The sequence below is a fragment of the Hypanus sabinus genome, chromosome 14, assembly GCF_030144855.1.
Source record: "Hypanus sabinus isolate sHypSab1 chromosome 14, sHypSab1.hap1, whole genome shotgun sequence".
NCBI classification, from domain to species: Eukaryota; Metazoa; Chordata; class Chondrichthyes; order Myliobatiformes; family Dasyatidae; genus Hypanus; species Hypanus sabinus.
Genome location: NC_082719.1, coordinates 64,438,850 through 64,465,404, shown reverse-complemented (window position 1 = coordinate 64,465,404; position 26,555 = coordinate 64,438,850). Strand labels below are relative to the sequence as shown.

The 26,555-nt window shown below is 40.6% G+C and overlaps 1 protein-coding gene across 2 annotated transcripts in view; it reads left to right on the top strand.

The window, feature by feature from the left end:
* The window catches only part of ipo11 (importin 11), a 414,929-nt gene that overhangs the window by 79,122 nt on the left and 309,252 nt on the right, over positions 1 to 26,555 (top strand). For both annotated transcript variants that reach the window (XM_059989330.1, XM_059989331.1), the window contains exons 10-14: positions 2,842 to 2,912; positions 5,094 to 5,286; positions 9,736 to 9,888; positions 16,492 to 16,535; positions 18,346 to 18,436. In XM_059989330.1, the coding sequence (XP_059845313.1) occupies positions 2,842 to 2,912; positions 5,094 to 5,286; positions 9,736 to 9,888; positions 16,492 to 16,535; positions 18,346 to 18,436 (552 nt within the window). The remainder of the gene's footprint in view (positions 1 to 2,841; positions 2,913 to 5,093; positions 5,287 to 9,735; positions 9,889 to 16,491; positions 16,536 to 18,345; positions 18,437 to 26,555) is intronic.

The window sequence follows — 26,555 nt, the reverse complement described above, 5'->3', positions numbered from 1 at the left end:
TTAGTGTAGATTTTGTACATTTAGATACTTGTTGGACATGATCTTTACTATACGGAATCTTGAAGAAAAGTGCTTCATCAGCCGCTGTTCAGGCACTTTTTTGACTTTGCTTAAATTGTCTTGGGAAAAGCAATGGACCACTCCCCTCAGAATTGATTATCTATTGAACTATGTCTCTATTTTATATTTTCCTCATATACCATGCAAGGTGTGATTTTAAACAGCAGAGCCCACCTCCAGCGGTCCGATGTCTTAACGAGGCTGCATCATTGCTACACCAGTTTTCTCAGTCTTTGTTAGTGCATGGTTTTGCCTGCCTTCCACAGAACCAGTCAGAAAATAACAGTCCAGAGGATCTATAGAACCATGATCACCCAGATCTCCAGTTGGCAATTAAATGCAAAGTTGTGATCTGTATTCACAAAGAAGGACACAGCTAACCTGTTGGAGATGGTAGGGAACTGAGAGTTTAAAGAGCAGCGATAAAGATTTTTGCATTATTTCAATCTAAAAAAGTAAAGTATATGCTCCAGAGTGCTAAAGGAAGTGGCCCTGGAAATAGCAGTTGCATTGCTGATCATGTTTCACATGCTTCTTCAGAACCTAGAGTTGTTCCTATCAATTGAATTGTGGCAAATGTAACCCCACTACTTATAAAAGGAAGGAGAGAATACACAGGAAATTACAGACCATGCTTTCAGATTGGCATTGGGTTCCTCATGACAACCTACCTTCTGGACCCTTTCCAGTTTGCTTATTGCGCGACTTGGTCCACTGATGATACAATAGCTTCTATTGTATTCTATCTGCTCTATCCCACTTGGATAATGGTGCCTCATGTGGTAGGATAGTGTTTATCAACTTCAACTCCGTGTTTAATACAATCATCTGTCGGTAAACTGTCCTCATTGGGTCTCAATACTTAACTCTGTTACTGGATCCTGGATTTCTTGACAGAAAGGCCACAGTCAATCTGTGTTAGCTCCTTCATGCTGAGCACTGGTGTTGCCCAGGGCTGCGTGCTCAACCTGATGCTGTGCACACTGTTGACACATGACTGTATTGCTAGATCCAATTCAAACCAAATCATCACATTTGCTGATGATGCAACTGTGGTTGGCTTCATCAACGACGATGAGATAGTGTACAGAAAGGAGATAGGTTGGCTGGTAGAATGATGAGAGCATAGCAACTTGAGTGTCAATGTAGAAAAGACCACAGAGGTGGTTGTGGACTTTAGGAGGTGCAGGCTGACTACTCATTGCACATACGTGGTTTCTCCATAGCGAGTTCGGAGCACCAAGTTTCTGGGAGTGGCCATAAGGCTGATCTCACCTTCTTCTTCAATACTAACTCTTTGGTTGAGAAAGCACAATAGCAATTCCAGAGGAGATTGAAGTGAGTGAGGCTCCTACCAGGCCCTCCCCCCCTCCATTCTAATCAACATTTCCAGAAGCATCATCAAGACTGTCCTGTATAGCTGCATCACCATCTGGTAAGGGAATTGCAAGGTATCTGACCACAAGTCACTACAAAGGATGGCGAGAGCTGCTGAGAGGATCGTCAGTGTCTCTCTTCCACCAATTAGAGATGTTTATCAGGAGTGCTGTGTGCACAGGGCCCCTTAGCATTGTAAATACTTCCTCTCATCTGTTTAACTATCTCTTTGAACCCCCTACTATCTGGCAGGAGGTACTACTGCATTAAGACAACTGTTAGGATGGGGTATAGCTTCTTCCCCCAAGTCATAAGACTACTGAACTCCCTGCCACCACCCAGGTCTCATCACGTATGAAGTGTCAGGAGCATTAAACTTTTTTAAAACTTGTGTAATAAATCACCTTATTACTTGTTATTTATATGAGGTATATGTACTGTGTTGTGCACCTTAATCAGAAAGAACAAAGTTTCTTATGGTGATATACTTGTGTATGGTTGAATGGCAATGAATTGAACTTGAGCTTCTATATTCCTGCTACTCGCCTGTGGGCTGTCAATTGGTTTGTGAACCCTATGATCTTGAGACAAGTCTCATAATGCAATAAACCCTCTGGTTTGCTATTGTGTTTGAAATACTGCTCACTCACAAAATTACTGCTGAGGGGTTGCAACTTGTTACCTGGCGTTAGCTCACTGGAAATCAATAACAGTATGTGAATTTACTGATGTATAATTGGAGGCCATTTTCATTCATCTTATACTGTATGCTGGGCAAGATGTTTTAAAAATCAGGAGATGTGGAAAGATTATGGTGTTATGTAGATGGAAACGACTGAAAATTGATGCCAGGTTTTGAAAAGAAAATAAATGATAGAAAGCATTGGCATTCGTAAGGGCAGAGGGCTCACAATTTAATTTTTCTCCAATGTTGACTGCAAATTTGAAAGGGGGTAATCAGTGTTTGAGATGCATGAGCAGTTAACAATATCAAGTGATGTGGGACCAACGAATAGATGCTATAATAAGACAGCTGTTTAATGGGAATAAGAAGAGGGTATTCATGTTTTCAAAATAGAAGAGAAGGTATAAGAAGCAGAAGGAGAGGAATTACTCAGTTTCAGAGGGAATTTTAGCTCAATAGCTTATGAGAAGTGAAAAGCTTTCATAAGTTTGTCCTGATAGATTGGGGAAAAGGAGAGAAATGACACATAGGGCCTATTGGTTCGTTTTGAGTCTTAGTGGCAAAGAAGTCTGCAAGCCCCTCAAGTCTGCAAGCCCCTCACTTTGAAAAGGATTGATGTCATGTTATGCTGGATCTATTGTGTGGATTTCCTGTAATTGTACTAATTCTGCCTTGGTAAATTTTGAGTTACCCCATATTATTTTATCTTTTTTCCGTAGGTCGGCAAATCAATACAGAGAGTACTTGTGGTGAAAAACTGGAGAAGACTATTATCCTATTCACTAAAGTGGTGAGGACTTAATTTTGTTTTGTAAAGTAAATTAATCAGATGTTTCTGCCAGTGTAATTGGAAAAAGCAAATAATTGATTTAACGGGCAATAGTAAATAAAATAACAAAATACTAGAAACATTTAGCAGACCAGGCAAAATCTGTGGAAGGAGAAAAAGTTATCATTTTCATTTGAAGACTGGAAGAGATAAACCAAGTTAGTTTTAAGGAACATGTAAAGGCTGTCAAGTGCAGATTTGCAGGATATGCCCCGCAAGCCAGACAATTTGAGTGGAGAGAGAAAAATATGAAGTCAATATAAATGGATTATCTACAGCAACTGTACAAATTCCAACTCTAAAAGTGGAATATTTTGATTGGATATAAGATTATAAACATGATGGTGGATTATTACAATAATCTCATATTTGATCCCATATAGGCAACCACCTTGTAAAAACCCAAGTAGCCATAACAAAAATTTGACCTTACAAAATTATAAATCACTGTCTGAAAATTTAAGATAAGGAATAAAATATTCTCATATGAAATTTATGTGAAAAAAATAAAGCAACGTAGAAAAATTTCAACTCATGTTTCTTGATGTACATATGCAAAAGTGTTGCAGCTTTGTGTTACTGAGAATTGTGAGAGTTGTTTTTTGGGAATGCATCTCCTATGGCGTAAGTGTTATTTGTACACAAATATAATTAAATATTCATTTGTGGAACATTGATACAAACCCCATGGAGAAATAGTTCTGCACTGAGTTAAAGACTTAATATAGTGAATGTGATATATTGAAAAAATGGCCTATCAGCTGAATCTGTTACATGAAAATGTTGTCACATTTTTGGTTTGCTCAATTAACTGACATGTATTGAAATATGAATTTCAGTGAGGCAATTGCCCATAGGTTTTAGGTTTTTAATGCAATAACCTGAACTAATATCTGGAAATTAGTGCAAATTCCACTGTGGATTTTATTTTGGTCATCTAAATCCGTAAAGTTCAAGTAATACAGATTGCCTCAATATGAGTATATGATCATGAGTCTGAGATTATGAGTAAATACCCATGAGGGAAGAAAGTACATTGTGGTTATCTACATAATTTCAGATATTGGATATGGAATCACGATTGATAATTAATAACCTTGTGAAGTGATCTGGTAAGCCACATAGCTATATTGAATCACAGGTTGTAAACACATTGGCCTGACTTCTGATCAAAACTGTTACCATTTCCCCATGTAAACAAGCACACGTGCCATCTGTCTGTAGTTTGCACCTTCTCCCTGTGACTGTGTGTGTTTCCCCTGGCTGCTTAGATTTCTCATCCCAAAGACTTTGTGGCAGGTTAACTGCCCTTTGTAAATTACAGTAGACACTTGATAGATAAATCATGAGGGAGTTGATCGGCACACAAAAGAGAATAAGTTACAAGGAATTCTGCGAGTGGGTATGAACTTGATGTGTCAAATGGCCACATTCTTATTTTAAGCAAATATAATGCAAGTTAAAGAAAATCTGAATATGAGTATGTGTTAATGAATAATGTTTTGACACCCATTATCTTAATTATTTTCCTTTTACTTTTTGAAGCTAGCTAACCTCAGCTTCATCCTTCAGTTAAACACCTAATCTTGAAGCATATACAGATATCTGCAGTGGAATGTTTGAGGTGGCCTTATGTTCTTTACTACAATATTTTAATTTAATCATTTAAATCCTAAAGTGACTTATTCCATCTACTGCCCAAAGTAGAGTGTGTATGATGATTTAAGAGCCTAAAGCTGTCTTCCCAGTCTGTGAGGCACTGGAATCAGGGATAATGTTCCATCCTATTGCTGCCAACTACCTGATTGGAGGTACTGCAAACAGGATATAAAAATGAACCATACAAAATAAGCTGAAAGAACTTTCCACATTCTATGTTTTCCCCCCAAGATGACATATGAAAGAGTTTTTGAATTATGTAACAGTCTCAACAGCTAGGACAGTTTAGAGCAAGCTGTATTTTTAATTGTAGTTATTAAATTACAAAATACAAGTCCTTCAGATTGGAAACATTTATGAGACTGATTTTTTTCCTAGAAATATATATATAATTACCAATTTGATTTCATTGCTGGTCCATAATTTTGCTTTCTGCTTTATATGCTAACAAATATATAACCTGTCGGTCTTTACTGATTGCAGCTTCTGGACTTTTTGGATTATCATCCATTTTCTTTCATCTCGTTGATTCGGAGGTCATTGGAATTTGCTGTTAGTTACACATTTACAAACGCTGGTGAAGGTGTAGTGTTTGAACGGTTCATTGTTCAGTGTATGAACCTCATTAAAATGATTGTCAAAAATGATGCTTACAAACCATCAAAGAACATTGAAGGTACATTTATATCCCTACGTATTCTCCTATTCCTACTCTATAAAAAAATTTTGAACTTTCTTCTCAACAGGTTTGCATGAGATTCCATCATTGGTTGATGGTGTTGTGTGAGTTATAGTTAGATAAGTTGCAGTTGAATGAACATTTATATATATTCCATTATGCATTCTAGAATTTAATCAGTGACTTCTGTTACTGTTAGGAAATTAGAAGCATAGTGAAGGGGAACTTATTCTATTCCTGAAGTTTTGCTTTGAAAGATTTGCAGGATGATTTTTAAGATGGAAGTGATTGAGTTTTATTAGGAATCAAACACATTGTAGGCATTAGGGTTATTGCAGTAGTATTTCATGAATTTACCTTGGTGCATAAATTTATTAACTATAATGTTAACAAATTTATTCATTTTATTAAATAATACTGTGTAATTCTTAATACAGTATTCTACATTAAGTTGTATGATTATCTTAGCTGAATTAAGTTAACTCTCAGGGGGAAAGAGCTACTCTGTACAGTTTTCTCTGATTTCAGTGGTTGTATAACCTGACCATGATGAGGTACATTTTTATATGACTGCTGCTATTTAGTTTTATTCTTTCAGAAGTGAACCCCCATTCCTAGCGTACTTCTTATGGCATTACACTGCACCAGTAGTTTTCATGATTTGTGTATCTATATCCTCTGATCCTGCGGCTGCTCTTTTCCATTCATGCATTATTGTCAAGGTAGCTTGTGAGCTCATTATTTTTTAAAATGCACCACTTTGCAACTGTGTGAAAATGTATTTACTAAAGTTTGACCTGCATTTATTAATGCATTTTTAAAATACTTAATTGTATTCTTACTTCATGTTGACTTCTAATTTGATGCCATTATTAAAAACTTGAAGGTTGTATTTCCAAGCCCAGATTATTTATGTGAATGGTGGTTGCAATCTGGTCCCAAGAACATCAGATTCAGATTTATTTATCACATGTACATGAAAATGTACAGTGAAATATGTTGGTTGGTTTCACAACCAGCACAGTTAAGGACATTCATGTAGGGGGGGTAGCCGGCAGCACCGAATATGTCGCCACCCATTCTGGCCCCAGCGTAGCATGCCCACAATGCTTGGCAGAACACAACAAGCAACAAAATAATTATTAACAGTAGCAAAACAAAACTCTCCTCTCTTGCACTCTTCCTTTCAACCACCCATGTGCATGGACTGTCCTCCCCAACTCTAGACTGGGCCTTCAGTCTCCTTTCAGTCGCGTCACTTGTTGGCATACTGTTACTTCTCTTATTCTAATGTTTTGATTTCCATTTTACTTCATGTCCTATCTAATTCCTCAGAAGCCTGAAAAGATTTGGCTTGACCCCATCAACCCTTTCCAATTATTATTGATGCATCATAAAAAGCATCCTATCCAAATGTGTTCTATGGCTTTGTATGGCAACTGCCTTGTGGATATGGCCGTGCAGATTGCAGAAACCAGCTTCCTTCTATGGAGTCTTGGTCTGTACTTCCTGGTGCCTCAGTAAAGCAACCAGCATAAACAAAGACCCCACCCACCCTGGATATTCTCTCTTCTTTCCCCTCCATTGGGCCAAAGAATCAGAAACCTGTAAGCATGCAACACACACACACGCACACACACACACACACACACACGCACACACACACGCACACACACACACACACACACACACACACACACACACACTCTCTCTCTCTCACTCACTCACTCACTCACACTCACACGCACACACTCTCACATGCGCACACACACTCTTTCTCACTCTCTCTCACTCACTCTCACACATTCTCTCACACACTCACTCTCTCACACTCACACACACTCTCACACATACTCTCTCACACTCTCACACATACTCTCACACTCACACACACTCTCTCACACTCTCACACATTCTCACACACACTCTCTCTCACACTCTCTCACACTCTCTGTCACACTCTCTCACACACTCTCTCACACTCTCACACTCTCTCTCACAGACTCTCAAAAAACACTCTCACACACTCACACACACTCACACACACTCTCTCACACTCTCTGTCACACTCTCTCACACACTCTCACACACTCTCACACTCTCTCTCACAGACTCTCAAAAAACACTCTCACACACTCTCACACACACTCACACACACTCTCTCACACACTTTCTCACACACTCTCTCACACACTCCCTCACACACATACACACTCTCTGTCACACACACACACACACACCCACCCCCCACAACCAACCTCATTGTCTCATTGTCTGCCTTTATGATCTTGTATCTTATTGTCTGCATGCTGCACCTTCTCTGTCATTGTTGTTTTGCCTTGTACTACTTCAATGCATTATAATGAATTAATTGATCTGTATCAGCATTATGCCAATAAGCTTTTCACTATACCTTGGTACTTGTGACAATAATAAACCAATTCCAATACAAATCTGACAATCTCAGGGTGCTTCCAACATTTTCTAGTTCAGCAGAATTAACCTTTCTTAGCTGCACTGTTAACTGTCAGATTTAATTCTGAATGTTTTCATTAGTGCATTGGTCCAACCTGTTCTCTGGACCCTCTAGAATTCTATTTGTGACACCTTTCTCAAAACTTATAATACATGGTCCTTGGCAGAGTCATCTGCACCTATGGACCAGATATTTGGTCACAAGACCCATCTCTACCAGGTAACCAAATATTACCTTAATGAGAATGAGACATGGGGTTATAATCTCCACTATATGAATATGTTATATGTTTATTTTGATGTGTTCAGTAATATAGTGATTAGACAGTAAGTTGACGACAAATTGAAAACAAGATGCACCACTATTTTTGGAGCAACTACAAATGTTCAGTGCATACTTGCCTTGCCACCAGTAACTCAACATGTTTGAGAATTATTAAAACAGATAGCATTACCTAATCTAAAATTAAAAATAGGTTTAACAATTTGAAACTTTAGCATACTAATTCTGGTTAGACTTCCATGTCTAATTGTCTTGTTTCTTGAAGCCCCCAGGTTTTAATCTTTACTTTAGATCATAGAAATTTACAGCACATTGCAGGCCCTTTGGCCCACAATGTTATGCCGACCATATAACCTGCTCTAGAAACTGCTTACAATATCTCTAGCGCATAGTCTATTTTTCTAAGCTCCATGTTCCTATTTAAGAGGCCCTATTTTTTCTGCTTCCATCATCGCCACTGGCAGTGCATTCCACCCACCCACCACTCTCTGTGGAAAACTTAACCCCGACATCCCCTCAGTATCCATTTCCAACTATGTCCCCTCATGTTAGTCATTTCAGCCCTGGGAAAAAGCCTCTGGCTACCCACACGATCAATGCCCCTCATCCTTTTCATACACCTCCATCAGGTCATCGCTCATCCTTCATTGCTCCAAGGAGAAAAGTCCAAGTACACGCATCCTGTTCTCATAAGGTACACCCTCCAATCCAGGCAGCATACTTGTAAATTTCCTCTACACTCTCTCTATAGTATCCACATCCTTCCTGTAGTGAGGTGACCAGAACTGAACACAGTACTCCAATTGGGATCTGACCAAGGTCATATATAGCTGTAACATTACCTCATGGCTCTTGAACTCAGTCCCTTGGTTGATGAATGCCAACACACTATATACCTTCTTAACAACACTGTCAACCTGCGCAGCAGCTTTGAGTGTCCTATGGACACGGAGCCCAGAGTCTTACTATTTATAGTATATTCTGGACCTACCAAAATGAACCACTTCACACTTATCTGGGTTGAAGTCCATCTGCTAAACTCAGATCAGTTCAGCATCCTATCAATGTCCTGCTGAACCTCTGACAACCCTCCAGACTGTTCACAACACCCCCAACCTTTGTGTCATCAGCAAACTTACTAACTCACCCTTCTTCATCCAGGTCATTTATAAAAATCACAAAAAGGAAGGGTCCCAGAACAGATCCCTGTGGCACACCACTGGTCACCAACCTCCATGCAGAATAAAACTATCTACAACCACCCTTTGCCTTCTGTGGGCAAGCCAATTCTGGATCCACAAAGCAAGGTCTCCTTGGATCTGATGCTTCCTTGGATTCCATGCCTTCTTACTTTCTGAAGGAGCCTTGCATGGGGAACCATATCAAATGCCTTATTAAAATCCATATACACTACATCCACTGCTCTACCTTCATCATTCTTTGAACAGCATTCTTTAACCAACTGCGCAATTTGCTTGAATCCTTTTAGATGTGTTACAATATGTATGAAAACGTTGCAGAATCAGTCCCTTGAGACTTTCTTCCATTAAGCCCATGGATGCCCTGAGATCTGTAAATAAAAATTTGTGAATAAATGTGTGCAAAGCATATTGTTGACATGAGTGCAAATCAGGTAGAAAAGTAGTGGTTACAAGATAGTGTAGCTGAAATATATTTTTTCATTTTAGAAAGCAAGCCTGAAACCTTGGAAGCACATAAGATAAAAATATATTTCTTCAACTATTCAACTTTAACTGAAATCTGTAGAAGATTAGTATCTCATTATTTTCTACTGACACCTGAGGAGCTATCCATGTGGGAGGAAGACCCTGAGGGGTTTGGTGAGTTTCTAATTGCATAGAAAATTACTTCAAGATACATGTTTCAGTTACCTGGTTAAAATGTCTGTCTTTGTAATGGGAAGTTTTTGTATTATATTAAATACTGGATGATAAAGTTAATTGTTTTCAAGTCACAGGTTTTGTCATGCCTAAGATATTTACTTCCAATAAACCTTGAAGCATTAAATTTACTGTGGGTTACATGCACTTACTGTGAAATGTTCATTTTTTAAATATGTTAGTAAACACATAGAACGCAAGAACTGAAATATAACATGCAAACAAATTATAAGAATAGAAAACCAAATGGCAAGATTTAAGTGTTAAAGATGCTAACACTAAATATAAATCATGGTTACCTGTATGTTTACACTGAGACATTTTCTATTGAGTCAGTAACTAGCCAAGATGCCACATGCTAATTGAAAGCAATGCTTTTATCAAACCATTGTTGCATTACTAGAAGACAGATTTGTTGATTCGTAAATTCTCTAAGTAATAGAGGTTTTTACATATAATCTCAGTATAAATTACAGGTTGCCACTTTTTCTTATTGTTAATATCACTTTTTTAAAGTACAAGTTTCAGAGAAAGGAGCTGGAATTTGTTTTGCCCCATTTCATGAGGAATACAAAATCCGTGCAAATTGAGCTGGGCACATTTTTATATCAATATGACAATAATATTTGCTTTACTTTTTGTTGGTAGTATACAAGTGAAACATGTTTTGGTCATATCTTTTCTGGTATTGCTGGGAAATAGCTGACAACATACGTGTGTGGAAGCATGAGCAGTGATTAGGTTGTAAGGAAGCTTTGAGTAGGTTTAGAAAAGCTGAGAGCAAGGAACTATATGGCAGATAGAGTACAGTGTAAAAATAACCTGAGGCTATCTACTGCAGTAGCAGTACTGAGGTTTTAAACTGGTGAGACTGAAGCTGTTGATGTTCAGAGAGAATTTGGTTTCCTTGTGTGTGACATCAAAGCTAATGTGAATGTTCATCAAGCTATTGGAAAAAAATAGCTACTTTTGTCTTTATTGCTTGGGAGATATAGATATCTCATGATTATTATGCAGCTTTGACATGACCACTCAGGGATTGTAATGTGTAGTTTTATTTTTGCTTTTAAAATAAAAGACATTTCTTAGCCTGGAGGGATTGGAATGACAATACACCATCTTGGTGCCTGGTTCTATTTTTGTCTGTTAAAAGATCTCACTTAGGTTGGACTCTGTTTTAGAGTTTAGAAAAGTGGTGACCTCATTGATACATTCAGAATTCTTTGATTGGGTCAATAAAGAGAGGATGTCTCAAGATAAAGGATAAGAAATTTAGAACTGAAATGAGGAACTTATTCACTTGGAGGGCTTTGGCAGCTTAGTTAATAATTCTCTTCAAAACAGATGGATAGATTTTTTTGGATTATGGAGGAATCAACAGTTAGTTGGATGGATAGGAAACTGTCGAACATAAGTTATGATTTTGATGAATGGTAAAGAAGGCACATTTGAAACACGTGTTTCTTTTCTCATGTCCAAAGGTGAACTAAAACTGTAGAAGTGATCTAGATGAGCATTGTGACACTACCCCTCAATATTCTGGAATGGAAAGTTTAATCCCCTAATTTTAATTACATATGTAATTGATTATTGTGTTTAGCATTAAGATTAAACACCGACGTGATATCTATCTCTTCCTGTCTTCCCATTTTATCATCTGGCTTTTTACCCATATTCCTCTCTCTGGTTCAACTAATCCAGACCCTGTTCTCCAGATCTAGAGGATGGGAATTCTGATGTTGTCCCCGGATTTCACCTCTCCCTTATCAATCTTCCCCAGCTCCTGCCCACTCTTACCTTTGCCATGTTATCATTATCCCCTTTGACTTCCTCCTGAGCGGTGTGACTGCAGCAGAGGCCTCACCTTTCTATTCCTGCTGCTGTGCCTTAATGAGCTCCAGGCCTACTATAATGTCTTTTTCTGTCCCCTGTACCTCGATTGCCTATGTCTTTGGTAAGGAGTCCTTTCCTTACAGAGATAAAGCCTTCTGTCTTCCCCACTCTTCTTCCTCTTTAGCTGCTGGGTACTTCTATGTTAATGTATATGTTATTTGTATGTAAGGAATAATTGTCAGTATTATAGCTGTTCAAAGTGGAGAGATGTAAGGAGCTTACAGATATAGGAGAAGGAACTGCATAAGAATGGACAACACACACAAAATGCTGGTGGAACGCAGCAAGCCAGGCAGCATCTATAGGGAGAAGCACTGTCGTCAGGGCTAACTGAAAGGAAAGATAGTAAGAGATTTGAAAGTAGGAGGGGGAAGGGGAAATGCGAAATGATAGGAGAAGACTGGAGGGGGTTGGGTGAAGCCGAGAGCCGGAAAGATGATTGGCAAAAGGGATAGAGAGCTGGAGAAGGGAAAGGATCATGGGACGGAAGGCCTAGGAAGAAAGAAAGGGGGAGGGGAGCTCCAGAGGGAGATGGAGTGTGGGCAGAGAGAGAGAAAAAAAAGGAGGGGGGAGAAAAACTAATATCAGGGATGGGGTAAGAAGGGGAGGAGGGGCATTAACGGAAGTTAAAAAAGTCAGTGTTCATGCCATCAGGTTGGAGGCTACCCAGCCGGTATATAAGGTGTTGTTCCTCCAACCTGAGTGTGGCTTCATCTTGACAGTAGAGGCGGCCATGGATAGACATATCAGAATGGGAATGGGACGTGGAATTAAAATGTGTGGCCATTGGGAGATCCTGCTTTCTCTGGCGGACGGAGCGTAGGTGTTCAGCGAAATGGTCTCCCAGTCTGCATTGGGTCTCACCAATATATAAAAGGCCACACCGGGAGCATCGGATGCAGTATACCACACCAGCCGACTCACAGGTGAAGTGCTGCCTCACTTGGAAGGACTGTCTGGGGCCCTGAATGGTGGTGAGGGAGGAAGTGTAAGGGCAGGTGTAGCACATGTTCTGCTTACAAGGATAAGTGCCATGAGGGAGATTGGTGGGAAGGGATTGGGGGGAGGCGGGCGACGGATGGACAGGGGAGTTGCGTAAGGAGTGATCCCTGTGGAAAGCAGAAAGGAGGGGGAGGGAAAGATGTGCTTGGTAGTGGGATCCCGTTGGAGGTGGCAGAGGCTTGTGGTGGTGGTAGGTGAGGACAAGGGGAACCCTATCCCGAGTGGGATGGTGGACAGATGGGGTGAGGGCAGATCTGCGGGAAATGGGGGAGATGTGTTTGAGAGTAGAGTTGATGGTGGAAGAAGGGAAGCCCCTTTGTTTAAAAAAGGAAGACTTGTCCTTCGTCCTGAGAGCAGATGCGGCGGAGATGGAGGAATTATGAGAAAGGGATAGCATTTTTGCAAGTGGGAAGAGGAATAGTCCGGGTAGCTGTGAGAGTCTGTAGGCTTATAGTAGATAAGCCATTTCCAGAGATAGAAACAGAAAGATCAAGAAAGGGGAAGGAGGTGTCGGAAATGGACCAGGTAAATTTGAGGGCAGGGTGAAAGTTGGAGGCAAAGTTAATGAAGTCAACGAGCTCAGCATGCGTGCAGGAGGCAGCGCCAATGCAGTCGTTGATGTAGCGAAGGAAAAGAGGGGGACGGATATCTGTACAGACTTGGAACATGGATTGTTCCACAAAGCCAACAAAAAGGCAGGCATAACTGGGAACAATGTGGATGCCCATGGCTACACCTTTGGTTTGGAGGAAGTGGGAGGAGCCAAAGGAGTAATTATTGAGAGTAAGAACTAATTCCGCTAGACGGAGGAGACTGGTGGTAGAGAGGAATTGGTTTGGTCTGGAATCCAAAAAAAAGCGGAGAGCTTTGAGACCTTCCTGGTGGGGGATGGAAGTATGTAGGGACTGTACGCCCATGGTGAAAATCAGGCAGTGGGGTCAGGGAACTTAAAATCATTGAAAAAAATTCAAAGCGTGAGAAGTGTCACGAACATAGATGGGAAGGGATTGAACAAGAGGGGACAAAACTGTGTCAAGGTATGCAGAAATGAGTTCGGTGGGGCAGGAGCAAGCTGAGACAATAGGTCTACCTGGACAGGCAGTTTTGTGGATCTTGGTGGGTAGGAGGTAGAAATAGGAAGTGCAGCATGTGGGAACTATGAGGTTGCTGGCAGTGGATGGGAGATTCCGGAGCTGATAAGTTTGGTGATGGTATAGGAGACAGTGCCCTGGTGCTCCTTAGTGGGGTCATGATCAAGGGGTAAATAAGAGGAGGCATCAGAGAGTTGTCGCTGTGCCTCGGCCAGGTGGAGGTCAGTACGCCAGACAACAACAGCACCCCCCTTATCAGCGGGTTTTATAGTGAGGTTGGGATTGGTATGGAGGGAGTGGAGAGCAGAGCGTTCGGAAGGAGTGAGGTTGGAATTGGAACACGGTGTGATGAAGTCGAGACAGTTGACGCAACTCCCCTGTCCATTTGTTGCCCCCATCCCTTCCTACCGATCTCCCTCCTGGCACCTATCCTTGTAAGCGGAACAATTGCTACACCTGCCCTTACACTTCCTCCCTCACCACCATTCAGGGCCTCAGACAGTTCTTCCAGGTGAGGCGTCACTTCACCTGTGAGTCAGCTGGTGTGGCATACTGTGTCAGGTGCTCCCTGTGTGGCCTTTTATATATTGGTGAGACCCGACGCAGACTGGGAGACCGTTTCGCTGAACACCTACGCTCTGTCCCCCAGAGTAAGCAGGATCTCTCAGTGGCCACACATTTTAATTCCACCTCCCATTCCCATTCTGATATGTCTGTCCATGGCCTCCTCTACTGTCGAGATGAAGCCACACTCAAGTTGGAGGAACAACACCTTATATACCGGCTGGGTAGCCTCCAAGCTGATGGCATGAACATTGACTTCTCTAACTTCTGTTAATGCCCCTCCTCCCCATCTTACCCCATCCCTGATATATTTAGTTTTCTCCCCCCGTCCTTTTTTTTTACTTTCTGCCCATCACTCCGCCTATTCTCCATCTCCCTCTGGAGCTCCCCTCCCCCTTTCTTTCTCCCCCAGGCCTCCCATCCCATGATCCCTTCCCTTCTCCAGCTCTGTATCCCTTTTGCCAATCACCTTTCCGGCTCTCAGCTTCACCCAACCCCCTCCGGTCTTCTATCATTTTGCATTCCCCCTCCCCCTCCTACTTTCTAATCTCTTACTATCTTTTCTTCCAGTTAGTCCTGACGAAGGGTCTTGGCCTGAAAGGTCGACATTGCTTCTCCCTATAGATGCTGCCTGGCCTGCTGCGTTCCACCAGCATTTTGTCTGTGTTGCTTGAATTTCCAGCATCTGCAGATTTCCTCGTGTTTGCTTAAGAATGGAATCATGTTTTGTTTCTATGTCGATGACTTCATCCCCATTTTGTATAATATTATGTTGCTTTTACAAACTTAAAATAAATGCTAGGAAATCTAATTGCAGATTGTATTCCTTTACAATCTCAAGTTGAGCAGACATATTTCAGTATGTGCTAAATTGTAATCCCCATTCAGTTCTGAGAGGTGGACTTTAATTGCATAAAGAAGACCATAAATGAGTTGGCATTGCAGAAAACCTGACATGTCATACTTTTAACATGTTATATAATCTTGTGATGAAAATAAACATGCAATGTAAAAACTCATAAATGAATTATTCTTTGATGGCTGTGATTGTTTTATTTCATTAGGGCCTTAGCCCGAAAAGTTGATTCTTTATTCCTTTCCATTGATGCTACCTGACCTGCAGAGGTCCTTTAGAATTTTGTGTGTGTTGCTTTGGATTTCCACCATCTCTTGTAAGAAAGGAAGGATAAGAAAGTAACATTAGAAATTAGTGGCATGAAGTCAAAAGGGACTGGGGGCAAAACAAATCCTAGACTATCAACAGCTTAATCAGCATCTGTTTGGGGTGGTAGGGAAATGGGAAAAGCAATTGCCTATGCTTTAGGAAATCAGGCCACATCTGTGGGAGGAGAAACAAGTAATCATTTGCTTCAGAGGCTTTCATGAGAACAAAGAAAGAAGCAAAAGAAACATGTTAAACTGCAGGGTGAGTGGGGTGCCCCAGACCCTCTCTTCTTTACGATCCATCTCCACTTCTCCCATTTTGTTCCCTTGCCTATGTTTATGGCAATGCCAGCATGTGTCGCCTGTCTCTAATATACTTCCGACTGTGGAAGTAGTTAAGAATCTGTCAGTTCCATCAGTGAACCACCCTAGTGGTTTCATGGAAGGAATATTTTAATTTTGTATTTACGTAATATTGCTTTACTTTCACAGCTGGATTGACACACTTGCCTTGGATCAGAACTTGAATGGCAGTCCAACAACTTAACCACAGTGCTACATTGCCTCTTTGACCTCCAGTCTTGCCTCTATCTTGGGGTTGTCCAGTGCCTTTTCACTATCTCTTTGGTTTTGCTTCTTCCCTTTTTTTCTGTTATGGTCCTCTCTGCTCCTTTTATTCCTTAAAGATACTAGGAATGTAGTAAGTGTTTTGTTTTAAGTGGCTTTGGAGTAACATGTTGCTTATTCTTTTATCATTAACTCATTTGGAAGCAAATGTCTTTCGGGACATTCGTGCTGAAAATTATTTTTAAATTTTTTGTTTCAACAGCGGTTGAAGAGGCTGGAGGGGATTCTTACAAATATAGTTTAAGGGTAAGTTGGGCTAATATCAGAATTATTCCTTTTGATGTAGTTGTATTCTTAAAGGATGATTTTTCTAAAGTTAATTTATTGTTTGATTTGCAGTCTGTTGTTGGAAAAATGTAATTTCAAGAATACATCTAGTTGTGTTTTTGATAGATAATAATTAGTAATTGTAGCTAAAATGTTGCATTGTTATACTGAAAACAATCATTCTAAATTAATATGCCTTCCTATTGATCAACCCATATCCCTGATGTTTCATTTTCATGCCTTGCCCAGCTATCCTGAATAAAGGTAAACGGGCTTTGGAGGGTAGGAAGAGACATACTACACCGCACTGAAAAACCAAGTACTGACAAACTAGTGTAGACATTACCAATGTGTAATACAAGGAGCTGCAGACAACTTACCAGGCATGGAATATGATGATTTTATTTCAAGGCAAGCTCTGCTGCAGACCGTGAAATTCCTATTGTAAATCAGAAGAAGAGAAATAAGCTGATAATGGTCCTAGTAGGGGCAGGTTGGGGTATGTAGGAGTAGGGTGGGGAAAAACGACAAGGGAGTAAGGTTGAAAGAAAGCCTAAAGGAGGGGAACAAAATGCCAATATCAGAAAAATCTCTTCACTACGATTAATTTTACTTTATCTTGAAGGAGTAGAGTGAAATACTGAACTTTTTATCTACTTTGTGGTCTTGATCATTCCACTATTGGTGGGTCTGAAATAAAAACTGAAAATACTAGAAGCACTTAAGAGGGTCAAGCAGCATCTGTAGAGTAAGAAACAGTGAACGTTTCAGGTCAAATGCGTCATTCTTAGGACAAAGGAATGTTTGAGGACGAGTTATTGGGTGAGGATTCAAAGATTTATTAAGTTTTGAATGCCAGTACAGCAGCTGAGAAATTTTAATTTAGGTAATTAAGTAATCTGGATAATAAACATGCATTGACAATGGTGAACATGTTTTATAACTATGAATTCCCATCTGTTTCAACAAGTTTCTCTGGAAGGAATTGCATTATCTTTACTTGGCCTTTCAATACCTTGAACCTGTTCCTGAGATGACCTTGTTATGTATTCTGCATTAACAGCTATCTATATTTTAATCTGCATTAGTTTCATGGCATTTTAGTGACATATTACATGGTGCCCAAAGACCCTTTGGACCCCTGTTGCTTCCAGTATGTTACTGTTTTAGAAGTACTCTGTTGTAACCCTTTGAAGTAGGTGATCTCGCTATAGATCTTGTTAAAATTGTAATCATTTACAGACACTTCATTTTTGAAATGAAGACTTTGTAGAGAGGGTACAGACTAATTTGCATACATGTTTTATGTGTATGGGATCACAAGATAGGGATGTTCTCCTAAGGACAAACATGGTCAGAATTAGTATGACTGAGATGCTTACGATCATGATAAGTTGTGTGAACAGAATGATTTTGGATGATTGTCAGAAGAACCAAATAACATAAGGAAAACAGGTAGTTAGGAATTTGAATATACTAGCTGTTATATTAATGGAATTTTTTCTGCATTAGCTTATGAAATTTTATGAAATCGGTATCTAGAGGCAAAGAATTTGTTAGAGGGGAGAAATTGTGGGAATGGAAAAAATTGAAAGAAATATCGAAGACTCAGTGACTGCATTTTCTGCCATATGATTTAATAACCCGGAAGTTGCAAATTGGTGAAAACGAGTCATGGGTTTGTGTCCTGCATTGCTGGTATTCAGTGAAACATACCGTAAATGCTGTATTGTCTTGTAGAAAGTTGCATGAGTGCATTGATAGAATTTATTTTTGCTTTTTTTTGCAGCCATGCACAGAAGTGCTGTTTTTGGATATTTTTCATGAGTACAGCCAAACACTTACACCTGTTTTATTAGAAATGGTTCAAAATCTACATGGTATGTTTAATTCTTTTACTTGATTTTTAAGTTCAACCTATTATTCATTATATAAGAATTACTTATTTTGGCATAGGTGCAATATTTGCAGATCTTTTGGTACTGTTTGTAAAATAACAAAATCCTATTGCTATTGGAAGCTTGACTCTATCCTATAAAGGATTAATTTAAATTGTTTTTATCAACATCAATATATAATATTAAAAAAGTGTATTTGCAGAAATATAGAAACAAGACGCTTTTGTTTTAAAATATTTTAACATGTACTTGAGTGGCTCCAGATGTGCTTTACAGCAGTATTTGAAGGATACAAAATTCCTTTATTCATTGGCAGAATTATTAAACAATTAACTTTTCAAGTAGTTGTACCAATTCACCTTTTATTTCTATTATGTAAAAGCAAAAAAATTGCAAACAGTATGTTGGAAAATGGAAACAAAATCAGAAGCTGTTGACAGGTTATCAACCTGAAATGTTAACTGTACTTCTCTCACTACAGATGCTGCCTAATCTCCTGAGTATTTCCAGCAGTTTCTTTATTTAATGCTTACTGTGCGTCTGATATATTGAAATCTGTTATCATGAATGAAATACACTCAATTCTAGTATCTAGAATTGATCTTTCAGTCAGGCTTGTTGTGAGATAATATATATGTAACTTGACAACATATCACAAGGTTTTAGATAGATAGATACTTTATTCATCCCCAAGGGGAAATTCAACATTTTTCCAGTGTCCCATACACTTATTGTATCAAAACTAATTACATACAGTATTTAACTCAGTATAAATATGATATGCATCTAAAATCACCCTCCCAAAAAGCATTAATAAATAGCTTTTAAAAAGTTCTTAAATAGTTTACTAAAGTGCATTGAGTGGTAACTTAAGCTCAGTCCTAACCCCGGCACTTTAACATGTCTTGCCCCTGGTGGTTGAATTGTAGAGCCAAATGGCGTTGGGGAGTAATGATCTCTTCATCCTGTCTGAGGAGCGTTGCATTGACAGCAACCTGCCGCTGAAGCTGCTTCTCTGTCTCTGGATGGTGCTGTGCAGAGGATGTTCAGGGTTTTCCATGATTGACCGTAGCCTACTCAGCACCCTCCGCTCTGCCGCCGATGTCATACTCTCCAGTTCTGTGCCCACGACAGAGCCCGCCTTCCTTACCAGCTTATTAAGACGTGAGGCGTCCCTCTTCTTAATGCTGCCTCCCCAGCACGCGACCACAAAGAAGAGGGCGCTCTCCACAACTGACCGATAGAACATCTTCAGCATCTCACTACAAACATTGAATGACGCCAGCCTTCTGAGGAAGTACAGTCGACTCTGTGCTTTCCTGCACAGGGCATCTGTGTTGGCAGTCCAGTCTAGCTTCTCGTCTAACTGCACTCCCAGATACTTGTAGGTCTTAACCTGCTCCACACATTCTCCATTAATGATCACTGGCTCCATATGAGGCCTAGGTCTCCTAAAGTCCACCATCATCTCCTTGGTCTTGGTGATATTGAGACGCAGGTAGTTTGAGTTGCACCATATCACAAGTGATGATTTCTGTTAATCTAGGTTTTGAATTAAAATTAATTTTTGACTCAGCGGCACTTTGTGGAAGCAAATTCCAATCATCATAATTGAATTGCATCTGGAAGTATTTCCTAACTTAATTTCCTAAAGATCTAACTTTAAAATCTCTGGTAGTCTTAGACACCATATAAGTAGAAATACTTTCCTTATCTTGGAAATTTCAGAATCAGAATCAGGTTTATTATCACCGGCATGTGTTGTGAAATTTGTTAACTTAGCAGCAGCAGTTCAATGCAATACATATGTAACCCAAAAAAGGTCCTGATAAAGGGTCTCGGCCTGAAACGTCGACAGTGCTTCTCCTTATAGATGCTGCCTGGCCTGCTGTGTTCCACCAGCATTTTGTGTGTGTTGTTTGAATTTCCAGCATCTGCAGATTTCCTCGTGTTTGCATATATGTAACCCCCCAGGCTCTCAGATTCGGCCAGCCTGTGGTCGTCTAGGGGAAAATAGCCTCTGGCCCTGCCAAACTGAGAAATCACTTTGTGGATGCTGTGTGATGTGTTGTTCAGTTACAAACCCACACTGCAAAATATCAAACAGTACACAATATGGGATTAAACGATTGAGTTTTATTATTGTTAATTTGATTACCTGGTTAGTAAAGAAACAAAAAAAGGTCCCATTCTTATGAAATAGTCTATCACGCAATGTTGGAGCTCACTGGTCATTCATTTGTTCCCGTTGACCTCCAAGCGTAGCCGGCCCTCGGACCCTCGCACCTCAGTCCGCTCCGTCTGGTGGTCTACCAACTCTCGCGATTTGTGCCCTCTCTCCATCACTCCCCGACGAAAGACCGCAAAATCCCGGCTCCCAGACACACAAGAAAGAACAACATCCCCTCATTGGCTAACATGCCCCATTATCTCTAGTCATAACTCAAACACTGCTGCTACAGAGAAACCATTACCTTAGCAGTGAAACCTTACAGCATGTTATACTCTCCCCTCACCAAATTTATTTATGTCCTCATGACGTTGAGATAATTCGCCAATCCTTCCTGCAAAATGCAAAGTCCAGTCCAGGTGTACAAACCAGTGACATAGCTCCCCAATACAGTAGGGGTCACACTCTGTTACCCTGGAACTACGTATGCCAGCTTCCGCATCCCCTCACCTAACTCTTCAGGTTCAGGTGCTACTGGGGACACTTCCGGTCTACCTGGTGAGGCCTCCCCCTTCTCCCGATGCATATTCTGAAACCCCACCATGAGCGCTCCATGGGGTTTCCTGTCAGGCCAAAAGCATTGTCCAGTGCTCGCAGATAATTGACAGCTGTCGCTACAGGAGACTGCAACCTTATGGCTCTTACAACATCAGCAGCTCGCCCATTCAGACTTGCAACCAATTTCTGTTGCTTTATGTCATCAGAGCACTGCCACTCATCTAACAACTGAGAAGTCTGCTCCACCCAAGTCTCATATGTTACATATATGCAGCCCTGTAAACGTGTCAGCAGCAATAGAACACACCTGGAGTCTGGTGTTGTTGTTAAAAAACATTGTTTTATTAGTAACTACATAATATAGTAACTTAAACCAGGTAAACCAGGAGTTAGCAGTTTTATGCATATATAGGTGTAAAAAATAAAGTTTCCAAACTCATTCAAGCTCAGGTGGCAAGAGTTACAGTCTTACTATGATATGAAAGAAAGTTCAGTTCATTCCATGGAATTGAGGTGAGAGAGAGAGATATTTGTAATCCAAATAAACAGGTGTCATCAATCTACCCATTGTCCTCTGAATCCTTCAAGTCAGCCACTACACTAAGGGTACCGTCTTCAAGTGGTAAAAGTACTAACCTAGGCAAGGGTTAAACACACTGGTAGTACCCACAGGGTCATCGTTACACACACTGTGACAGTCACTGATCCAGTTCCACGACATATGAAGAAACAGTGATTTGCCACAGGGGTGCCTTCTTCAGTGAAATACCACACCCAGACAAGGGTAAACACATAAGTGGTATTCACAATGGTTTCCCCCTCACCAGAGAACCCACTCCTGTGGATTAACTATGTGACAATCACACTTTTGTATTTGAATGGAACCAAACTCACCCTTACGGGCAACTTGGAGAGACTCCAAACAGCGATCTCTTTGTTACTAGGTTTCTTCTGTTTCAAACTTTCCTCTCCTCTCCTCTGCAAACTTCTTCTAGTTGCAGCACTTGTGAGAGTCATTTATCACTACTATGGATTGATCTCAACTCACCCCTTTGGACTACTGAAAGTTTAAACCAGTGACCCCACTCACTGGTGTCTTTCATTGACTGAAACCATCTTGACTCTGACTGTGTGTGTCTCTGTGTCCTTGTATATTCAAAACAAGCCGCAGAAAAAATGGAAACATTTATTGTTCATCAAATAACTCCACCTCTCCCACCATAGTAACCAAGCAATTTTGTAGTCAGTAGAAATTCAACAGTGTCCAAAAGTCAGTCTCATTCTCTCAGTGTTTTAAGGTGACAGTCTACAGAAAAAATGACCCCTAGGGGTATATAACACATACTCCTCTTCCCCTTTAGGGGTGGACGTTATTCCAGAGAATAGGCGGAGCCTACCATAGCAGGGACTTTGAACCTGGGCATTTTTCCATTTAAAAGGATGGATACTAACTCAGCATTCTCACTCTTCACCGGGGGACGTGGACTAAATTAGCCCTTCCAAATCCGACCACTCCTTCCCCTCACTCCTCAGAAACGATAGAATCCTGTTTCTGAAATCTGCCACCAACTCAACTGCGACCTTCTCCTCCTCCCTGACAGTATGGACAGGCCAAGGCCCTGCCTCATCTGGGGCACTGATAGACACTGGCAGTCTCACAGTCATTATGTCAGTGCTAGTCTGAACTAAAAAAAGGTCTGAGCCTTATCACAATTCCGTGCTACAATTTCAACTTTGCCAACAGCTTTAACCATACTCAAAAAGCAAATTAACACTCCATCTGGGATACGACTATCCACCCCACTCAAATGCATGCATTAGTTACCAGTAACCCCATGGAGGCACATTAGCACTGCACCCTGCCATCATCCATACCAGCACAAACTTTAACACACAACCCACTGGTTCAGTGCTCAGGGCGATCACACAGCATCCAACGCAATCAATCCTGAAAGTATCCCCCACAATTGTAACCCTCAGGTCCTCAGGTTCGGCCAGCCCATGGTCGTCTTGGGAAAAACAGACCCTGGCCCTGCCAAACTGAGAAATCACATTTATGTGAATGCTGTGTGATGTTTTGCCTGGTTACAAACCCAAACCGCAAAATATCAAACAGTAAACAATATGCAATTAAACATTTGAGCTTTATAATTCTTAATTTGACTATATGATTAGTAAAGGAAAAAAAAGAGAACTTGAAACAGTCTATCGCGCAATGTTGGAGCTCACTGTTCATTTGTTCCAGTTGACCTCCGAGAATAGCCGGCCCCCTGACCCTCGCTCCTCAGTCCACTCAGCCTGGTGGCCTTCCAACTCTCTCCATTCGCGTATTCTCTCTCCATCACTCCCCGACGAAGACCGTGAAATCCCGGCTCCCAGACACACAAGAAAGGACAACATCCCCTCATTGGCAGTCATAACCCAAACATTGCTGTTACAGAGAAACCATTACCTTAGCAGAGAAACCTTCACGTAATATAGAAGAAGAAAAAGTAAGTCAATTACAGTATACATATATGGAGTAGCTTAAAAATCATGCAAAAAAACAGAAATAATATATATTAAAAACATGAGGTAGTATTCATGGGTTCAATGTCCATTTAGCAATTGGATGGCAGAGGGGAAGAATCAGTTCCTGAATTGTTGAATGTGTACCTTCAGGCTTCTGTACCTCCTACTTGATATTAACGGTGAAAATAGGGCATGCCAGTCAAAAATGCAGCTGGAGGTCCTTAATAGTGGGCACTGCCTTTCTGAGACACCATTCCTTGAAGATGTCCTGGGTACTTTGTAGGCAAGTACCCAAGATGGAGCCGACTAAATTTATTACCCATTGCAGCTCCTTTTGGTCCTGAGGATTGGTAAGGGTAAGATGTGTTCCTTCATCTTACCCTTCTTGAAGTCTTCGTCTTACTGACGTTGAGTGCCAGGTTGTTGCTGCAACTCCACTCCACTAGTTAGCGTATCTCGCTGCAGTATGCCCTCTCGTCACTATTTGTGATTCTACCAACAATGGTTATATTGTCAGCAAATTTATAGATGGTGTTTGAGCTATGCCTAGCCACACAGTCATGGGTATAGAGAGAGTAGAGCAGTGGGCTAAGCACACACCCCTGAGGTGCATCAGTATTAATTGTCAGCAAGGAGATGTTATCAGCGCTCCGTACAGATCGTTGTCATCCGTTTAGGAAGTCAAGGATCCAATTGCAGAGGGAGTTACAGAGGCCCAGGTTCTTCAACGTCTCAATCAGGATTGTGGGAATGATGGTATTAAATGCTGAGCTATAGTCAATGAACAGAACAGCATCCTGAAGTAGGTGTTTGTGTTGTCCAGGTGGTCTAAAGCCGTGTGAAGAGCCATTAAGATTGCGTCTGCTGTTGACCTATTGTGGCGATAAGCAAATTGCAATGGGTCCAGGTCCTTGCTGAGGCAGGAATTCAGTCTAGTCATGAGCAACCTCTCAAAAGCATTTCATCACTGTAGATGTGAGTGCTACCAGCCGATAGTCATTTGTTAGGCACTGGTATAATTGTTGCCTTTTCGAAGCAAGTGGGAACTTCTGCCCATAGCAGTGAGAGGTTGTAAGTGTCCTTGAATACTCCAGTTTTCAGAGCCTTACCAGGTACTCCATAGGAAGCTTCAGACTTGCAAGGGTTCACTCTCTCTAAAGACAGCCTAATGTCAGCCTATGAGACAGAGATCACAGGGTCATCATTTGCAGCCAGAATTTTCATAGCTGCAGTGATATTCTCCCTTTCAAAGCGGGCATAGAAGGTATTAAGTTCATCTGGTAATGAAGCATTGCTGTCATTCATGCTATTGGGTTTCGCTTTGTAGGAAGTAATGACGTGCAAACCCTGCCAGAGTTGTTGTACATCCGATGCTGCCTCCAACCTTGTTCAAAATTTCACTCAAATAGTCCCATAAATGAGTGAATTTCAATGAGTTTCAGTGAGTTTTATGCAAATGTTAATTGTAATTTAACCCTTTAAACTTTATGGTGTGCTGACTCCAAAGTTTGTTGTAGTCTAAGAGTGTTTTGTATATCTGAAAGATGTAGTGAACCTTAATACAAAGATTAGAGGGGACTAAAGGACGAAATAGTTTGCCTGAAGAGTAGTGTCGCACTGAAACTCAGTATCTCAGAGTAGTGCAGGCAAAAATTCTCATCTCATTTAGATGAGCACTTATAGAACCTACAAAGCAACTGATCAAGACCAATGAAATGTGAGTAACTTCCACTTTTGGTATGAGCAAGATTAGATTATTACTCCTGTTGCCAAGTATTTCTTTCTCTTTTGTAGAGGATATGAACAATTTAGATGGTTTGCAGTACTATTTCAGAGGATACAGTCGGCCCTCCTTATCTGCGGATACCGTATGCACGGATTCAACCAACCGCGGACCGGGAAAACCCAGAAGTTCTCTCTCCAGCACTTGTTGCTTGAGCATATACAGACTATTTTTCTCTTGTCATTATTCCCTAAACAATACGGTATAACAACTGTTTACGTAGCATTTACATTGTATTAGGTATTATAAGTAATCTAGAAATGACTTAAAAGTACAGGCAGTCCCCAGGTTATGAATGAGTTTTGTTCCCAAGTCCCTCTTTAAATCGGATTTGAAGTCGGAACAGGTGCATCCGGTATTATTTGGCGTCAGTTAGTCAAATGTTTTTCTTAGTATATAGTACATATTTTACCTTTCTATGCATATAAAACGCTTAAGAAACATACATATTTCAATAATTAAACCACTGCATTGCTTAGTAATAATTGTAGCTTTCATTGATGTATCAGGACCTTTAACATGCGCCATTAAAATTGTTCCGATCGTTGACCGACTGTAGCCTAACACTTTTCCAATGACCGATGGCATTTCACCTCTTTCCAATCGCTTTATTACTTCCACCTTATTTTCAATTGCGATTGTGATTATTTTCGTGATTCCTCTCACACTCCAAAGACCTACTGGTTGGTAGATTAATTGGTCATTGTAAAATTTTTCCATGATTAGACTTGGATTAAATCAGGGAATTGCTGGGTGGTGTGGCTTGAACGGCCGATTCCACTCTGTATCTCTGCGTAAGTAAGTAAAATGGAAATTTAACTAGTGTTAGATGAAGATGTTTCGGATTAAAAAAAAATTTGCCTGATAAATAGAACACAATATGTTATCTGTTTTTGCAGTGGGTTCAGTAAACACCTATGTTAGGATGCTGTTCATCAACTATAGCTCAGCATTTAATACCATCATTCCCACAATCCTGATTGAGAAATTGCAGAGCCTGGGCCTCTGTACCTCCCTCTGCAATTGGATCCTCAGCTTCCTAACTGGAAGATCATAATCTGTGCAGATTGGCAATGCCA